Genomic DNA, 19,565 nt, shown 5'->3' on the forward strand with positions numbered 1-19,565 from the left:
GCAAAAGATGGCAACTATGAGAAACATTCTATATTATTCAGACTGGGCTTCACCATCCTAGCCAAAAGCCTGGGCCAAGAGCCAGGTCTTTAAGGCCCTCTGAAATACCCTTAATTCAAATTACTTTCAAAAATTTATTCACAAATATTTTTAAAACCATATCCCAATTATGATAATAATGGTATTTGCCATGAATTTTTTCTCTCTACTCAACTTATGTTACGGTCCTCTAGTGTTCCTTTATCTAACAAGAAAATTAATCAAATTGTTACTTCTTAATTTTTTATTTTAAAGTACTATAATTATATTCATTCATTCATTCTTTCATTCAATTTATATAGCTGCCCATCTCACACATGTAACTCTAGGAAGCGCACATAATTAAAATAACAAAAGCAATCAAAGCAATTAAAAACGAAACCATTGAAATACATTTAAAAGCGTAAAAAACAAAAACATGAGAGAGTGCATTCTAAACTTCCAAAGAATATCATCATATTTCCATGGACTCCCCAGGCCAATGACAAAACCAGGTTAACAGCCTTTCAGAAGGTCATATAAACTGTTTCTGAAATATTATTTGGCTATGTTATTACTTATTCTGTGTTATACCTTCGTACAATTTTATTTTTAAATCTGATTCTATGCCTTTACAATATACTGGCTTTCTTATTTACAGTACATAAAACAGGAGATCTATTGCAAATCACTACTGAACTAAGACATCAGTAAGTAATTTAATTTAAAAATACTTACAAATGAGAATATTCCCATGTAGAAGTGCTTCAATATAAATAAATTTATATGAAACCCAAAATAGATTATAGTACTGTCTACAATATACACACATATACCCTTACATGTATGGATGAATTTTGCTATTTGGATTTTGTGTGAATATTTTAGGTGCTTACATTCTAGAAGATGAAATAAGGGAAGTCTCTGGTGGGATTCCATGCCAAAAAAAATGGCCTGCCTGGAATCAAAAACTATTTTTCTCCTTTCGTTTTGTATTGAAATCTGGTAATATATGAAACAATCTTTATGAAATATGAAAAACATCTGGAAATTGGGATCAGTATCACTCTGTTGCAGAGAAGAGTGGCAAATTCATATGCTGATTATATTCCTATTGAAAACAATGGTCTATTCCCATCTAGCTTACAACTGGTAACATATTTCAAGAAGTAATCATTTTTATAAGTGAAAAACTGACTTTCTCCCCTACCATCTGAACTACCTACCCTATTATTTTCCAAATTTTCAGCATCTTTCAACTTCACAGGATCAATTTCACAAGGTTTATGGAGCTGGCAGATCTGAGAGAAATAGGAAAGAAAATATATATTTGATATCAGTGTAGTGAATTACTTACCAGTAGGATTTGATACATCTCAATTTTTAGATGGAATTTGTCCTACTGCAGTTGTTTTATAGAAATGAACTATCTGAAAACAATGTTCTTGCTTGGGTTCAATTTCTTATTTCTTTTTATTTTGGCAGTGACACTAATCATTTTTTCCTGGAGTGAGAAGTTTACAAACCCATTGCAAATCTAATTTCCAGTACTGGCTAAAATGTAAATTCTATCCTTAACTATGTTTAGTGACATTGCTAATGTGATGCATATGACGATTAAGGAAAATGAAATAAGGAGACAAATATTTAGGCTATAGAGAAAAGGTTCTCATTTGGAAATAAATGGTCCGCAAAAAGAAATGCAACCATAGTTTTTAAACTGTTTCTCCATTGCTTTGAAATAATATTTAGTTAGTTATTCTATATATTCAAATTTATTAGCCTTTCAATTCCAAATGGACTCCAATGTTATCAATATCCTATCAAAGGAATACTTAAGGGAAAAAAATCTCATTGTTTTGAATAAGACAAAATATGACATGGTGTTGCAAACTTTAATTTTAAAAAATAGCATAGATTATTGGCTAGCCATGACATTATCAACTCAGGAAAATGCTGAATCAACTAAAGGAAATATGTGGTTTGCTTATTTCTGTCATTGGAAAAAAGATAAGACAACTGCAATATGGAGATAACAAGTATTTCCACAAATTTAAGAAAAAAAAACTTTTTTTCTGGATCTAAAAATAGGCAGCTATTCACACCAATTGCTTCTTTTGTATGTAGATTGCATTCTTTTTTAGAAACAAGGGTTTACTTCTGTAACATACTGTTTATATGTTCTTGACTTGGTACATTGTTGATGGTCAAACAACCATAACAAGATATTGCACACTCTGCTAATAAAGGTGAGCTCACCTCATCAATAATAGGCTTCAGTGTGACTTGAAGATAATGCTTCCCTGCTAGTTTCATGGTTTCATCAATGCACTTGGAGGTTAATGAGTTTCCTCTAAAAATGGTGTTTGGATCTCTGAAAGCAAACATTTTTTTAATCATTTAGCCTTCTTATAATAAACTTTTAAGAAAAGAATTGCAGGACTTACAGGTATATAAGGTATATCTAGAGGCCCATTAAAAAGGATTAATCATAATGTAAAGACCAATAATGGTTATCAGCCTCAGACTTCTGAAAGGAAGGAGGCCATCATAGTTTGCTGGGCACTAATTGCTCTTTGGCAGCCAATCAATTGGCATCTCCATAAAAACAAACATTCCAGAGATTTCTGGAACATTCCATTTCTTCTCTATGCCATCCTATCTTCCTGTTCTAATGGACTTGTTTGAACTAGTACCAGACAAAATTGGAGTCAAATCATATCTGGAGCATTACAAAACAACTGAAGCAGACTCACTGGCATGGTCCTAAACAGAAATGGAATAATAGGTTGTGCATATATTTAGCACTGATCTTTTCAACACCCATCAGAGCATTTTGCAGTGCAAAACACCTCTCCTTATAGCCCTCTCTGGCATTAACATCTGCAGGAGAGATCTTCTTGAAATGTTCCCATTGTCACAGGCTTACTATCATATGGGAGAGTTTTCTCCTACAAAGTCTCAAGGTATAGAAGGCACCATGCAATATGTGTGCTCTCCAGACTCTCAGAATATAAAAAATCCATAAAGTAATAGCTCCTTTGCCAGGCTTTTAATAATTTCCTTATTTTGGTATAGGCAGTCCTCAACTTACAAGTATTCATTTAGAAACCATTCAAAATTACAATGGCACTGAAAAATGTGACTTACAATTATACCTCACACTTATGAGGTTGAGTCAGCCTTCTATCCTTTCCTTCCAAGGTTGGTAAAATGAGGACCCAGATTGTTGGGGGCAATATGTTGACTCTGTAAACCGCTTAGAAAGGGGGCTGTAAAGTACTGTGAAGTGGTATATAAGTCTAAGTGCTATTACTATTATGACCGTTGCAGCATTTCCAGTCACATGAGCATAGCATTTACAACAGTTGCTATGTCCTGGAGTCTTGTGATCTCCATTTTCCATCTTCCCAACTGGCTTCCAACAAGCAAGGTCAATGGGGAAAACTGGATTTGCTTAACAGCCACATGATTCATTTAACTGCAGTGATTCACTTAACAACCTTCACAAAAATATCATAAAATTCTGGTCCCAATTCTGGTTGTAGGTCTAGGATTGCCTGCATTCATTAGGTTTTTAATCAGCTGTATCATGTTTTAAAAATTTATTAGCAATTGTAAGTGCTTATTTGAATAGAAAGGCAGAGAAAATTTTAAATGAATTAGTAAATAAACTAGAGCAGCTGTTCTTCTGTTAAGCCTGGTCAGCAAAGCCCAGGATTCCTCTAGAAAAGCAGGCAATTGAACAGGGTAATTATTTTAGTCCAGTAGCTACCTATAAGCTGGTAAGTCTATAATTCATAGCGTTAAGAATGAATCTGTAGTGAAGTAAGTGTAGAAGATAAATGAGTATCCAGGCTTCATATCTGGCTGCAAAACAAAGAAATACTCAGTTCCGCAGCTTGGTACAATCCTCCTCTACCAGATTTGCATTTTCTCCTTAATCCATGGATATTGTATCTGGTATCAGAATTTCTCCTTATAATAAACATGTGAAGCACGTTACAAGGTATTTAATGAAACAGGACATATCCTACTATTCTTCTGTGTGCTTTCTTAGCTACGTTTTAGGAGAAAATAGTTCCCATGGTATCTTTAGGCTACTGGTCTCCTTGTAAAACTATTCTGTTGATTGGTGAAAATAGCATAAGATTTTAGCTTTAGGGCAAAACATTGGCCCTGCTTTTTAAAAAAAAACAACAACCTCATCTTTATACCATTCATCAGACCAAATGTTCACATGATGCAATTCTGTTCCTGTCTTTATTGCCAGACTAACTTAAATCTGTATTAACCACAATCACAACTTTTTGATGCTAAAAATACTTGCTATGGAATCTTATCAAAAGTGAATTTGGAAAATCAAAGGCCCATTTGTCCTTATGCATGACCTTCCAAAAAATCATTATTTGCTACTCAGTACCTCTTTTTACAATAAATGCAGTATTGTACTTACTGGGTTCTTTTTATTTCTGCATTTGCAATTGCACTAATGAAAGGCACAATTTTGCCATAGTGGAGGAAGAGTCGAACCAGAGGTATGGCTGCCTCTTGTTTTTCTCTGCAGACTTCACCCAGTATATGGGCAGTTGATGCTGAAACAGGCTAAACAGAGAAAACCAAAAACTTTTAAATGGAGGCATCCCTGAAAGAATGTTTAAATGAACTCCTGACAAATTCTTAAGAGCAGTGTCCATTTACATAGAAACCTATGACACAATGTATTCTAATTATATGTGTGTATATCTATTATATTTCTTTCATTAAATGTCAGCTTTTAGTTAACCGGAATTACGAAAGAAAACTTGTATTTTGGGCAGTTATCAATTTAAGATATGCTATCTATAACCACATTTTTTCCTCATTTTATCACAGTTTGTATTTGTGAGATGAAGTCTTTGCCTTGGTTGATATGTTGTATTAAGCCATAATGCACAAATTAACATTATGTGTAAACCAAATAACTATTGCTTTTTCAATAAAGTTTGGTAAAAATAAATGTTTAATGGAATAGGTTATCCCAGTTTCTGATATTTTTTATCAAAGTTGCTACAATATGTCAATATGAGGTTTACACTGCATTCTTCTGTGAAGAAAGGAAAATAATATTTCATGAGAGAAAGCTGAGAGTTAGAAGAGATTTGACAAAGGTTTAGAGATCATGGTCACTCAAAATATTACAGGAGAAACCTGGCTCATTAAGAAGAACACAAAGGAAGCATTGACCCTTGACCACCTGAAGAAATGACCAAATCACAAATTCATGAGAAGCTATGCAGTGCATCTTCTCAAAGAATAGCAAGAATGCTAAACAGAATAGAGAAAAGGCTATTTGGTTGTTAGATTTAAAATCTAGTTTCTGATACAGAAATATAACTCTGCCTAGCAGGCCGCATGTAACTTGTATGTTTTGCAGGACTGCACTAAGTTAATTTTTCTCAAACTTTCTGTACTTGTCAACCACTACATTAATGTTCAGAAAAATGTGGAGACTGCCCATTGAAAATACCTTTTCCTAATGCTTTTTCTCCAATTGGAATTATGTTTTTTGACAAATAAGTTAATGACCATAGTTGTGTTTGGATATCCTTTTCTATCCTTTTAATTTTTCTAAAAGATTTTCAGCTAACTATCAATTTTTTTTTTACTGCAATGAAATTCTCCATGCAGGATATCAGCAGCCTATTGATGAGCTAATGGATCAACTATTGGAGAAAGTTGAGGAGGTGATTGTTTTCCCACAGTTTACAGTGGGAATACAGAAGCAGATAGAATACACAAAGTGAAATACTATCAGGAAACAGGAAATAGGAAGTGATCAGATGTTCCCCTTCTAGGCCCTACTCAAGGAATAACTGCAGTGCAGAGATAAAATCACTAGTTTCTCATTGCTTGTCCGTAGAGGAATCCAGAGATTAAAGTGGAACCACTGAAGTCTTTTTCTCTTATTCCAATGATCCTGGTCAAGACTGTTGCTTCCCACAGTCAAATTATATTGGGGACACAATCATCATAAATAAGATTATTCCCTGGACATTTGCTCTGGAGGAGGCAGAAAATGTATATTTCAGCATCTGGCTTCTAATTTGTTAATTAGTAAGGGGCCCAAGTTTGCAGAAAGCTTGAGGACATCAGATGGTTTATTGTAAAATGATAAATATTTATGAGAAGTTAAGAATGGAAAAATTACCTCAACATCTGCAGATTTTAATAAGAGGTCTCTAAGGGGGTTGTAATGCTCTGGAAGAAAGACATGGTCTTCTGTGTAAACCACATTTAACCGCAAAGAACCTAGGTCATCAGGTTTCAATGTTTTGTTGCCATTAACTCTGGGCTGCAGGAAATACCTAACAAAGGAGAGAAACATAAAACAGCTTCTAAAACTATATATAGATTGTATTGCATAGGCCTTTCTTCCCAGTATTATGAAAGAGTCTATAAATCTTTCTTCATGTCTTTTCGTTTTTAGGTGGCTAAACACATTGTGGTTGTGATGACATGTATTTCTACATAAAACTGGATTGGGTAGGTAGGAGAAGGATTTTTTTTTTTAAAAAAAAACCAGATAAGAAATCAATTATGACAAGGAACAAAATTGTTCTGAAACAACTTATAAAGAAATACAAATAAAGAGTAAAATGGTTTAATAAAATAGAGTACCATGCTTCATAACAGCTGGACTGTCGAAGAAATTTGAGTGGCAACCTCAACTCTCCCAGAAATTCATCTCCAAACTTCAAGTTGCTTGCATTCCAAAGATCAACTCTGTAACAGAGTAAAAGACAGAATGAGGGACAGAAGAACAAACTCTTTTTCTTCCTCTTTAATACTTTCATTTCCATCCCTCCCCAAAAAAATACAAACCAAAAATCAACTAATTAACCAACTAACCAACTCCAAGTCAAAAGAGGATGTTTTTTAAAGCACAAGCTGAAGCAAACAAAAGAGTACTGCTATGTTAACTGATAACTCATTTTAAGCTGACACAGTAAAAAGACTTGAAGCTGTTTTTCTATCAACCGAGAAGATCGTTAAAGAAATAATAATCTGATTTCAGCATGTGATAAACATATAGAAATGGATTCATGTAATCCTTGTTCACAACACAATGTTTTGGCTATGTATTTGTTTCCATTTCCTCCTGCTGTTTAAATCTACATGTTTAGGTTGTAGGATCATATTTTTTGTAGCAATGAGTTCATATTAAATTGATGCGACACACTAGTGAGCTTTGAAAGGAGGGCCAATCTGTTTTCAAAGTATCCAAATTTAGCATTGCTCAACTGATAATCTTGAAGCTGGCCTAGTATTACTTGCAGCAAGCCTATAGCAAGGTTAGGTTTAGAGTTAGACAAACCTTTTGAGCTACCACCATCTTTGCTGTAACATAAAACTCACCAGTCCTATTCTATGCAAAAAAGAAAATAAAGCACCAGTGCCCTCTCTCCATATTTTTCTGTACATGGTGTTTGCTCGAATTTGATTGCTTGAAAAAAAAAATTTAAGAGCTTCTTTCTTTCAAACCCAGATATTTTTCTTGATAGATAAAAAATAAGGGGGAGTGGAGAAAGAGATCAGCTTTCAGTGTCAAAAGAATGTTTATGGTTGGTTCAAGAGCACTCAGATTTTAAAAAAGATGTATAAAATTTTTTACCTGATTTCCATCTTGTCAACTTCATCAGCATCTTCAATTTCAAAGTGAGATTTCTTGCTATAGCTGCTTGGCCTAGTAATCTAGTGCAAATAAGATTTTTTTTTTAAAAAAAGATCTTATGAAAAACCTATTAAACACTTTATATAAGGAACTTCAGTGCAATTGCACATTATATTTGATTTAGTTTCATAAATATAATTGTATTAAACTCCAACTTCTTTAGATAATGCTTTTATAAGCATACATATTAAGCTGCATCACATTTTGTAGTGCAAATTACCTATAACTGTTTTAATAAAGATATATGCAAACCATTGAAATAGTCTGTATTTGTATACCACTGACTCATTTAAAATACTAAAAGGATCATTCCTATACTTGGCAAATGAGATTATTAGACTTATATTTGATATTATTCACTTGCAAAATACTGCAGTATTTTTCAGAGTTTTAAAATATTACAGAAAAAAATCAATTTCACTTAACAAAGAAAAATAAAGAGCTAATTTTATTTAGAAATGAAACAAAAACAAATAAAATGTTATTGCAGAGTATTATGCAACATCAGCAAATTAATTACAACTTTATTAGCTTATATATAGCCATAATTCAAATGTGTTATTCTATTATACTCCGTTTTTGTGCCAAATATATTGGTCATTCACGCCATTATTCTGAGACAACTTTTAATGATGAAGTAAAACAGAATATGACAATGTAAAATTTATGGTTCATGCCTGGTCGATCCATTCCATTTCTCTCTTGTTTTTAATAGGTACCATTGCAGGCAGGTCTCAGCAGGGTGATTTACAGAGGAGATCTTAATTGGAATATTCTTTCCCCTCTAACTTATCTGTGCTCATTGGTGTTTTCTTAAGTCCAATGTGTGTGATATACCTTTCTGTCTGTCTTAGGAATAGTATTTGAAGACAGCAATGGGTATGACAGAGTATGGATGCCACCCCTCCACATATTTATCAATTTTGCAGAATTCTTTCATTCACCTTAACAATCACGGAGGTAGGACTGATGTAGCTCCATGAACATCTACTTGTATTACAAATCCTGCTCTTGTATGTTAAATCCTATACTCCAAATCCTTTTTTATGTTAAATCAAAAATGACATATTTTCAAGTGGCCTGAGGTCAAAATTCTGAAGAACAATGGCAAGAGATATGAGCAGGAATCAAGGAAGCATGCAAGCAAAGCACCTAACTTATTTGAAGGTAAAACAAATATTTCTCTTACACACTGGATAACATAATGACTGAGAATTCATTACAAGCAATTCCCGCTGCCTTTTCCCCCAAAGATTTATGATTCATGGCTACACGAAATCTGGACCTATGGGAGTATGATTAAGATATCCTAGGGAATATACATCAAATCAACTGATACTGTTTGTTAAAACAATAAGGTCTCTCTCATGAACTCGATCAATTACAAATACTTGAAGTTAAATCTTAACTTGCAAATACTTTAGTAAAATTACAAATACTTAAGTTAAAAAACAAGTAATTAATATCCAAATGAGAACAGGAGGAAATAAAGGAGCAAATCAACCAAAATTAGCAATTAGAAACAAAATCAAAAACAAAGTCTTCTAGTGAAGTCATTCCTCCAAATTTTAGTTTCATTTTTAAGAATAAAGCAAGCTTTCTTGATTTTTCCCACTTCCTCTTATCTATTTCCCTAGAATTTTATAAGTTACAAGGGAAAGAAGGAAAACAGTGTTGGTAAATATATAACATTGTTTTCCACAATTAAGACTACATTTTATTTCCCTTACCTAGTGGCTAGCTTTATAACAAATAAATACACCAAGCATTCATATTGGCAATGCCAACTTCAAGTACATGTGGACACTTTTGTGCAGAAAGCAAAAGACCTGTCTATAAACAGATACTGTGGAAGAGTGCTGCTTCACCTGCCAATGTCCTCTATATTCTAGCATAATATAGGAAAGTGGAACTTGCAAGAAAAGTGTTTGCCAATAGTAGAGGAATGCCCTGGGACTGGATATTTCTCAATTTCCCAGAGCTCCCAGTAAAAACTTCTTTTTTTATTTTCTAGAAAGGCTTGAAAAGACACAGACCCTTTGGAATCAAAATAACTTAGCTTCATCTACTACTAATTTATTATTATCCTTGCTATTCAGATAATAGGGCAATATGTTATATTTCTATGTCCAAGGGAAAACCGCTATCGGTCTGACAATACTCCAGACAAATTGTAGAATTGAAGGCAGGAAAACCAACTGCCCTAAGCAACAACTGAAAGGCTTAGATACAAGATGAAGTGAAGGGAGGAAATAAAGAAAGGGAAAAATTTAGTCTGGCATCCTTCACAGTAAAATACCCTGAAGGCTCAGTTTTACAGGCTGTCTTTAAAAGGCTTGGCTTTATTGTTTTGGAGAAATGATGACAGAACTGAAGTCAGATGATGGGGCTTATGCTGATGCTTAATTAGCCCCCTGGGAAATCTGGCTCAGTCCTGCAGGAAGTAAAAGGCCAAAGGAGTTCCAGTTTGAGACTCATCCCTCCTTCTGCAATTCTTCTCCTATATGGCAGATGGCAGTTTAAGAAAAATAAATAAATAAGAACTCACATTATAATGACCACAGCTTAGGTTAATCTGTGATTATGAGTCACTTTGAACTCATCGTTTTGTGGGCATATCTAAAATGTAATAACCTTTAGAAGTGATTGCAGGAAGGCTAGAAATATTTATTCAATACAGTTACAGACTGGCTAGTATAATATATGTATATAATATTAATACCACTTTACAATGCCTTGGTAAGGCCACACTTGGAATACTGCATCCAGTTTTGGTCACCTCGATGTAAAAAAGATGTTGAGACTTTAGAAAGTGTACAGAGAAGAGCAACAAAGATGATTAGGGGACTGGAGGCTAAAGCATATAAGGAACGGCTGCTGGAATTGGGTATGTCTAGTTTAATGAAGAGAAGGATGAGGGGGGACATGATAGCAGTGTTCCAATATCTCAGGGGCTGCCATAAAGAAGAGGGAGTCAAGCTATTCTCCAAGGCGCCTGAAGGCAGACAAGAAGCAACGGGTGGAAACTGACCAAAGAGAGAAGCAGCCTAGAACTAAAGAGAAACTTTCTGACAGTGAGAACAATTAACCAGTGGAACAATCTGCCTCCAGAAGCGGTGAATGCTCCAACACTGGAAGTTTTTAAGAAGAGACTGGACAGCCATTTGTACGAAATGGTATAGGGTTTCCTGCCTGAGCAGGGGGTTGGACTAGATGACCTTCAAGGTCCCTTCCAACTTTACTATTATTATTATTATTATTATCATTCTACAACGGAACATACATATGTAGTCTGTGAAACAAAATGGGGTGAACATGTCCCCAAGACACCTTGTCTCACAGCCTTAAAATTTGAGGAAGGAGAAGCAAGTCCACCTCAGCATAATTTATATAAATACCATTTCCCCCTGAAAACTGGTGTTGGATAAATTTTGCCAGACATATCTGACCTTTCCCATCTGAGTCCAGATATTATTTTTTAAAATTTATCCTTGCTATAATATTTCAGTGCAGATAGTCCTTGACTTAAGGACATTCTTTCAGTGACATGACAGTGATAAATGGTCTTACCACGCATGCCTAAAGTTACAGCTGTTGCAACGCCCGCATGGTCATGTGATCAAAATTTGGAAGCTTGGCAGCCCACCCATACTTACAACTGCTGCAACCACCACCACCCACCTATTTTCCCCCATCTATGTAATTTTGACCCCTGCCATCCTGCGGTCCATGCCCCAGTTCACCTTCATCGGCTTCTTGCTCCATTTGCTGATGAGGTATGCTGTCCTGGCTGCTATCTAGGGCTGGCTTTGTGCTGTGAAAAATGGGAAAAGACTGCTTTCAGCCTGTTTCCCCCCTTTTTTTGCAGCACAAAGCCAGCCCAATAAGGTCCAGGAGTGTGGGGGAAAAGGGTGTTTTGGCCCATTCTGGCCTCTTTAAGTTAATAAAGCTGGGGCTTGGCAAGCAGCCCCAGGGTCATGTACTGTTTGCCATCCTGCAAGGCAAGGTACAGAGTGGTCAGAAGGGCAAAGCTGGGGGTGAGGTAGTGGGTGGGGGTAACTGGAGGCAGCCCCTTATCTTGCGGAGGCTCAGGGCCAGGGGGGATCAAGGTTAGAATGGATTTGGATTTGGATACGTCCTTGGTTAATGACTGTTAAAATTCATTTAATGATAACATGGGGATTGCCAGAATTGCAGTCACTAAGCAATGCAGTCATGTGATGTCTCGCTTTATGATCACATTCTAGTCCTAAATTGAGAATTACCTGTACTTCAAGGATAGAAAAGCAAAAGGATAATGGAAAATAGTATTCAGACTGATTAAAAAGCAATCAAATATAACAGGTGTATGTGTACATATGAATATATACACACAGATTTTAATGCTTTTGAATACTTGAAACATTTATATGTTCCTAAGAATTCGTAACAATACCCTGCCTGCTAAATCAATCATACCATTCAGCTAAAGTCATGACAATTAATCTCTATGAGGAAATAAAGAACTGTAGATTGTATTTTGCCTAAATGTGTTTTTCACATTTATTTTGGAGATAAATTGAAAAGAAATATTGATTTTCTGAAAGTCTCCACTTTTGACTATATTCAGTATATGAAAGTTGGTTTTGATATCCAGAAATGTCACCTTCTTTCCTTTAACCTCGAATATGCTTTAAGATGTTTTTCAAACACTTCAGAAGCAGCTGCATATGTAAAACATGGGAGGGGATCAATTTACCTTTACTGAAATTATCTATAAATCTTTCACCTAACTAACCCAACAAAGACAACAAAAGCTTTGAGGTTTTTTTTTATTTTTAACGAGGTCTTGACACGGAATGAGAGTACTCCACCCAGCAATAACCACAATATAACTCCTCCCATTAAAAATTCAGAAACTTCTTCCCTAATCAGGTAGCGTTATTACTATACATTTTAAAAATGTATTAGCAAACTGATTTAACTACATTTTAAAACTGAGTCAGCCAAAGAAAATTCAGTTCTGAATACAAAGCCAAATAAACAGACATCTATGAGGTACATCCAGGTTCACATCCAGTGCACAATAACAATGGAATTAAAACACCAAAACTAGAATCTTTAGTTATGTATTTAAGTTAAATGTATCTTGGAATAAGAATACAGTGACTCAGTGTGCATTTCCATATATGTTGCAATATTTTGTAAAATATCTCCACCATTTGTTATAGAATTAATTTCACTTTCAAATCTTATGAAAGACCCCATAAATTCAATTCAACCAGCACTTTAAAATTGGTTATACCTTCCACATTTTGGTAAAATGTTACCAGTTTGAGTCCTTGAAGAGGAAATATAGCCACTGATATACCTGCAGATTGGTTGTCCCAGAGGACGTAGGGGGTCTTAACAGATTTGATGTATATGTGTTTTTCAATGTTCACGATTCATACATGTGCATACAATAGCCAATTAAAACTAAATTCACATGATAGCTGTTTCTACAACATGACATTTTTATCTTGTACTCTGCAAGTCCCCTATTACCCAACTATAGACATCTGTTTTTTCAGAGAGCTGCATGAAAATATACTATACAGCTTTGGTATATTCCAAAATATATTTTGACTTTTGTACTCCTTCATACAGCATAAGTATCTCACAGATTCAGAGTGCATGGTGTAGGATGAAAACAAAACCCAAGGACTTCTGGCTTAACTACAGTTTTCACATCCTGGTATTTTCCAGATACATTTTAAGCATTTTCATATCCTGGCCCTTTGCCATTCTGTACTCTATTAGTACTTTCTGCCGGTACTTTCTTGACCTGTTCTGCAAAATCTTCTTCCTTTTTAATTGCTGTCCGGCATTTTCAGGAAGTATTCCTGCACAACTGCTTCCTATTTTTCTCATATACATATTTCAAGACAAGTATTAACTTCTGAGTATGAGAGGAGTTGAGTATCCAGCCCTACTGAGAATATCTTTCTTCAAGAAGTGTAGATAACACTTTCTTAGCACACACCTTAAACAAATTCTGGCTCTGCTAGGATATCTTTGCTCCTTTTCTCTCAGACATTTGATGTTCCATAAGAAACTTAAAAATCTTAGCTGCATTTATAAATTAATTTTAGAAGGGAAGGAAGAGCCCAAAGTCACTATGGTAAAAAGTTTAATGATTCTTGGGAGGAGATGTATTGCTCTTTCATAAACTGGGTAAAGTCATGTAAGGTTTGCAGTACTTTACTGCAACTTTTTTCTCTCTAGACCAGTGGTGGCGAACCTATGGCACGGGTGCCAGAGGCGGCACTCAGAGCCCTCTCTGTGGGCACGCGCGCCGTCGCCCCAGTCCTAGGCCTTCAGCTGGGTTTTATAAAACCTTTTTGCTTTAGGCCTCCGCCACCGTGTACACAAAAAAAAGGTTCAATCAATCAGTCAATTTCAACTTCTCGCGGGAAAAAAAAAGATCTTGCAAAGTTGGAATTGACTGATTGAACTGTTTAGTCCCACCCAGTCTGCTGTTATCACCGCAGCCACGCCCACCCAATGGGCCACACCCACCCAATGGGCCATGCCCACCTGGCACCCGACGATGCATAAGTGGGTTTTGGGTTGCAGTTTGGGCACTCGGTCTCTAAAAGGTTCGCCATCACTGCTCTAGACTCTTTTCAACAATCTCATCCATGACTCCTTTTCCAGAAAGAGCATTTGCAAGATGGTTCCACTTTATGCTAGGCTGAAAGTGACTAGAATTGGCCTCAGAACATTTTAACTTGCTGCTTCTTCTGACCATAATTTACATCTTAACGGCAGAATCTGGAATTATTTCTGGTCACATCTCAAAAGAGGTAACAGAAAGAATAGAGCAGACCAAACGCCTTGAGCTTCCAAAGGAGGCAGTTTCTTCATATTCTCACTATCATGATGCAGCCTTGAAGAAAACAGATGAAGGTAATAAAAGTCTGGAAGAATCCTTAGGAAAACTTGTAGTGTTGTAGTTTATCAATCTGTCCCAGGTGACTAAGTCATTAGAAATCATTTTGGGTGTTAGAAAACAAGTATGGAAATCGGATTGTTTTACTTATCATATATTGTGTCCTTTTCAGTTTGTACCACCAAACTTTTCATGCTCAAAATATTCTGCTGCATCATACAGCAGGTTTCCTCTGTGACTTTGTCATGGCCACCTGCACCATCACCAGCTGTTTCATTTGCTTCACCTTCTTTCAGTTCTCCTCACTGCTACCCAACCACAATGATCCAGAGTTTGTTTCCTTTTTCAGTCAGACCTCTTATTTTTGTCTCCTTTTTTCCTGCACTAAACAAATATACGTGCTTCGTTTTCTTTTCCAATGAATGAAGAAAATTTTACCACCTTCTGAAGGGCTTTACCTCTTTCCTCCTCCCTGAGAAAGCAAGTCACAGGAAACCACACCCTGAATTGCTTGTGTCAGTGACATTATTAATTGAATAATGAATTGGCAGCATCCCACACAAAGGTACCATAAAAGGGCCATAAGGCCAGATACAGAAATACTACATCTCTGCCTACACAGGTCAGCTGTTCTGCCTCTCCTGTTATCTCCTGCTTCATTCAAGAAACCGTCTCCACCCAAAACTGGTCTTGTGTAACAGTTCTGACATCTTTCCTTGCCCACGCTCAGATCTCTACTTCAGATCATTTTGTGACCTTCCAGATTTCCAAGCCTCCTACCCCCTACCAAATTACCAGCCCCAATTTTCCATATATGTACAAAGTCAGCTGGACTGAAGAGTCCTCACTGCTCAGCAGAAGTCTAGGATAAGTTGTCCTGTACTCAGCCCAGCAGGATTTGCCTCCAGATATAATTTCTTAAGCCCTTGGTTTGAGTATCAGTGGGCTTATTCCTTCTTAAACCATTAGCCTGTCCCATTGTTCACACTAACAGAGCTTTATTAAATTAATTTGGACATAAAAATATATGTGTAAACCTTACTGCACAAAAAATATGAAAATTATCTGCATAGGGAAATGCAAGATATTACTTCAATGAGTAAGGTTCAGACAAGTTTTGTTCCTGTGGCTCTATAACAGGGGTGTCAAACTGCGCATCACAAGGAAACCACCCCCACCCCATTTTTTCTGGAAAAATCTCATTATAAAACAGGATTTTAACCATGTCACCTAGAAGTCATAATCTGTTTAAAATTTCCCAATTATGTTTCATATTTCTACCATACTAATTTTAAAATTTTCATGAAGCTTAGTCAGGACACTAATTACACTAATTAATTACATTAAATACATTAATTCTACAGTGAGTAGATACTTCTAGATTTCAAATCAGTAGAGCTCCATTATTTGCTTGTTGTCTAGAGCAAGCAAAGTGTAAAGTTAGCTGTGAGAGACAACTTTCACAGTGAATACATCACTTTATCGATGAAATCACTGGATAATATTAAGTACACTTGTGTCACTCAATGGCAATCTGTCTACAATATGGAATTATTAGGGATCTACACTGCAGGATAATGGTTAGGATAGCTGAGATAAGTTATACATGGGCAATATGTTAAAAGTACGGGTAATTCTCAACTTATGACTGTAATGCAACCTGCCCATTAGTCATAAACCATGAGTCATAAAATGGGTGATCATATTATCAATTGAATGTAACAACCTTTTTTATAGCAGACATTAAGTGAATCACCATGGTTGTTATGTGAATCTGCAGTCGTTAAGTGAGCCCACTGATCACTATGGGGCCTGAAAATACCTGTTTTTAGCAAAAATGTTGTAAATTATAGCTATGTGAATGCGAGGCACTGTAAAGAGCTGTAAATGTAAGCTGGTTGCTGAGTGTCCACATGACTGGGAGGGGGCGATCATCAGAACTGGGTCATGGGCACCCACGGGGAGGGAGTCCATCAGCACTTTGAACTGTCACTAAGCAAGCAACTGTAAGTTCCAGACTATCTTTACTTATTTCCATGAGCTAAAATTTAGGCCTTATGCTTGCAGTCCTAGTGTAACTTGCATGTCAAACTGGAATTAATCACATGCACAATTTCCATGCATCCTATCATTTCCTAAATATATCTAATGCTTGATAGGAACAGCTGAGACCTTCAGAGGATCTGTGGAGCTGTTGTAATTATTGGCATCCTATTCAGTACTGCAGTAAAGTAGAAAAAGCAGCACAGTGTGAATTGTCAGTGGCCACACAGACAAGGAAGATGACAAAGTACCGATACAGAGCTTTATGTCACATACATCAAACTCTTTGTTTCACTACTGTGTAGAATACAGCACCAACTGGTGGTGCTGCACAGAAAAAAGAAAAACTCTCAGAGCATTTTCTCCTTTTTTCCTCTAATAATCTGGGCAGGAGCTGTACCAAGGTGGGGGGAAAACAGTATTTGCCTCAAACCTGGTAGCTGGCACTGAGATTTTGGAGAATGATGACCTTCCAACATAGACAGTACTGATGTGGCTGGATCAGTAGTCTGATCCAATATGAAGAATCTCTATATTCAGTGATTTAACTTAGCTACTGCACACTAGTCACTGTGAGGATGTCCTTGAACATCTAGTAAGTTATTTTAGTAGACAAGAATAATGAGATAAAAGAATCTGGAGTGACCAGGATTCAGAACTGAAACGAACTGTTCAAAGTTTGCATTTATCCCTATAGCTACCACTATCAAAACAAAAGAAAATAGAGTGTGTGTGTGTGGGGGGGGAAACAGTTCTGAAGGATGCTAAGTTTTACCTCCTTTCATTTTTCAAAAAGTCCTGTTATACAACATCTTTGGCATTCTCAGTGGAAAGGAAGTGCTTTCTATTGAAGCAAAGAGACCTTTTGTGTGATAGCATGTTGGCAATTAACCAATGAACTCCGGCTTTGAATGGGTTGCTGCTACTTTTTTAAAAGCTTTTTATATTTCCTCTGAGACAACCATCCCATTATTGATCAAAAAGATAGCAGAGGACCCATAAAGCTCCAAAGTCAACAGGAGTCACTTATCAGCACCAATTCAAAATTGGATGACTGGTTCAGAAGCACCAAATGAGGAGTTCAGAAATTCTCTGCAGAAGAACAATGCTGCATTCGGCTGGAAAGTACATTTCTGCTCCATCAAATAGCTGGCTGGTTCCAGGATATACTTCAAGCTCTACCTTGAGCACTCTCTAAAATCCAGCAGCTGGCACAGCATGGAACTATGGCAATCATCTACAGCAGAACATTCCCCCCCTTCCTCCAAAATACCAACCTCAAAATAAAATACTTCATCAAATTGTGGATTGTTTGTCTTCTTTTTAACTTTAGTCTTTTTGACTTCAGATCTGCAAGGAAAAAAGGACAAGGCAGAAATATTACCCAAAATAGGATAAGCTGAAAAGTGTCAGGCCTAGTGTTAGAGTTCTCTTAAAAGTATACTTAACAATGGCTTTTTTGGTTATTTCATCTCTCTAAGCTTCTTGCAGGATGAGACAGGAAGTAAACCTTTAGGTTGTCCATATCTCTTAGTGTATTTTTTTTTAAAACAATTAATTAAGGACATACATATGTACATTCTGTCTTTCCTCTAGACGTTCAAAGAAACCCTATGAGTTTCGGTTGCTGAGAGTGGACTTGAATTTGCATATCTCTAATTCTAGTCCAACACTTTCCAAACTCACATCAACAAAAAGCAAGCATTGTAATTATCTTGTGTTGATTTTTTTTCTCATTTTCTTAAAGCTTTATAAAGTGATTTATAAAGAAGATAATCTGTTCTATGCTCTTAAAAAGCGTTATAGGGCATAATCAGCTCTTTGAATTATGCCCAGATTAGTTGTCAGTGGAACTCTTGCAACGGAATCACATGATCTGGGGCAACAGCAATAGTTTGACCAGTAGATGTTACCATAATAAAATCTGATTCTCCATACAGAGAAGTAGGAATTTAATATTAACTCCCAAATTCTTAAAGACAGTCTCCATTTTATTTATTTCATTGGATTCTTCATTTAACTTTAACCAGATTGCAAAAAATGAATAAGCAATAAATGCTACTAACCTGTATGGTCCTGCTAGTGTAATTGTTGCATAAGGATCACACTGGCCATTCACAATTGGGAGTCCCTGGCATTCTAGAACTCTGAACAAAAAGACAACTATTACATAAAATATCACCATAGGAAATGCAACAAAAGGTTGCTCTTCAATTTTTTTGTTTCACTTCAAAAATGCAGAATACCACAAATTGCCATGTGGATTGCCCTTTTGTTACAGAGATGTCTGCAGGTTAAAAAAATATTTCAAAATGGGAGCTACGATGGTGTTGATTGGAGCGTTGCTGCATGTTGATATGTATTAAAAACAAAAGGACGGTTGCAGGAATTAAATATGTCTAGTCCAGTAAAGAGGAGGACTGGGGGTGACATGATAGCAGTGTTCCAATATTTGAGAGGCTGCCACGAAGCACCAGAAGACTAGACAAGAAACAATGGATGGAAACTAATCAAGGAGAGAATCAACCTAGAACTAAGGAGAAATTTACTGATAGTGAGAACAATTAACCAGTGCAATGGCTTGCCTTCAGAAGCTGTGGGTGCATCACTGAGATTTTTATGAAGAGACTAGACAGCCACTTCTCTGGAATGGTATAGGGTCTCCTGCTTGAGCAGGGGGTTGGACTAGAAGACTTCCAATGTCGCTTCCAGCTCTGTTATTCTATAGTTTGGTAAGCACTGTCAGGGCTGCCATCTTGACCTTTTTGACTATACCTTGAAGATGCCCCTATTTTGTTAAAACTGATTTTTGTTGGATCACAAATGTAATAGAACATGAGGCAGAATAATAATCAGATAAAATAAACTTTTATAACC

General features: G+C 36.2%; 1 protein-coding gene across 1 annotated transcript in view; it reads right to left on the minus strand.

Annotated features, from left to right (window-relative positions):
* The window catches only part of RASA3 (RAS p21 protein activator 3), an 85,741-nt gene that overhangs the window by 16,328 nt on the left and 49,848 nt on the right, over positions 1-19,565 (minus strand). The window contains exons 5-12 of the mRNA XM_015816470.1: positions 18,755-18,835; positions 17,966-18,038; positions 7,673-7,752; positions 6,679-6,783; positions 6,209-6,365; positions 4,475-4,623; positions 2,278-2,392; positions 1,245-1,319 (exon numbers count right to left, since the gene is read on the minus strand). Coding sequence (XP_015671956.1) covers positions 1,245-1,319; positions 2,278-2,392; positions 4,475-4,623; positions 6,209-6,365; positions 6,679-6,783; positions 7,673-7,752; positions 17,966-18,038; positions 18,755-18,835 — 835 coding nt within the window. The remainder of the gene's footprint in view (positions 1-1,244; positions 1,320-2,277; positions 2,393-4,474; positions 4,624-6,208; positions 6,366-6,678; positions 6,784-7,672; positions 7,753-17,965; positions 18,039-18,754; positions 18,836-19,565) is intronic.

The sequence above is a fragment of the Protobothrops mucrosquamatus genome, unplaced genomic scaffold (assembly GCF_001527695.2).
Source record: "Protobothrops mucrosquamatus isolate PMUCROS unplaced genomic scaffold, P.Mucros_1.0 scaffold455, whole genome shotgun sequence".
Classification (NCBI taxonomy): Eukaryota; Metazoa; Chordata; class Lepidosauria; order Squamata; family Viperidae; genus Protobothrops; species Protobothrops mucrosquamatus.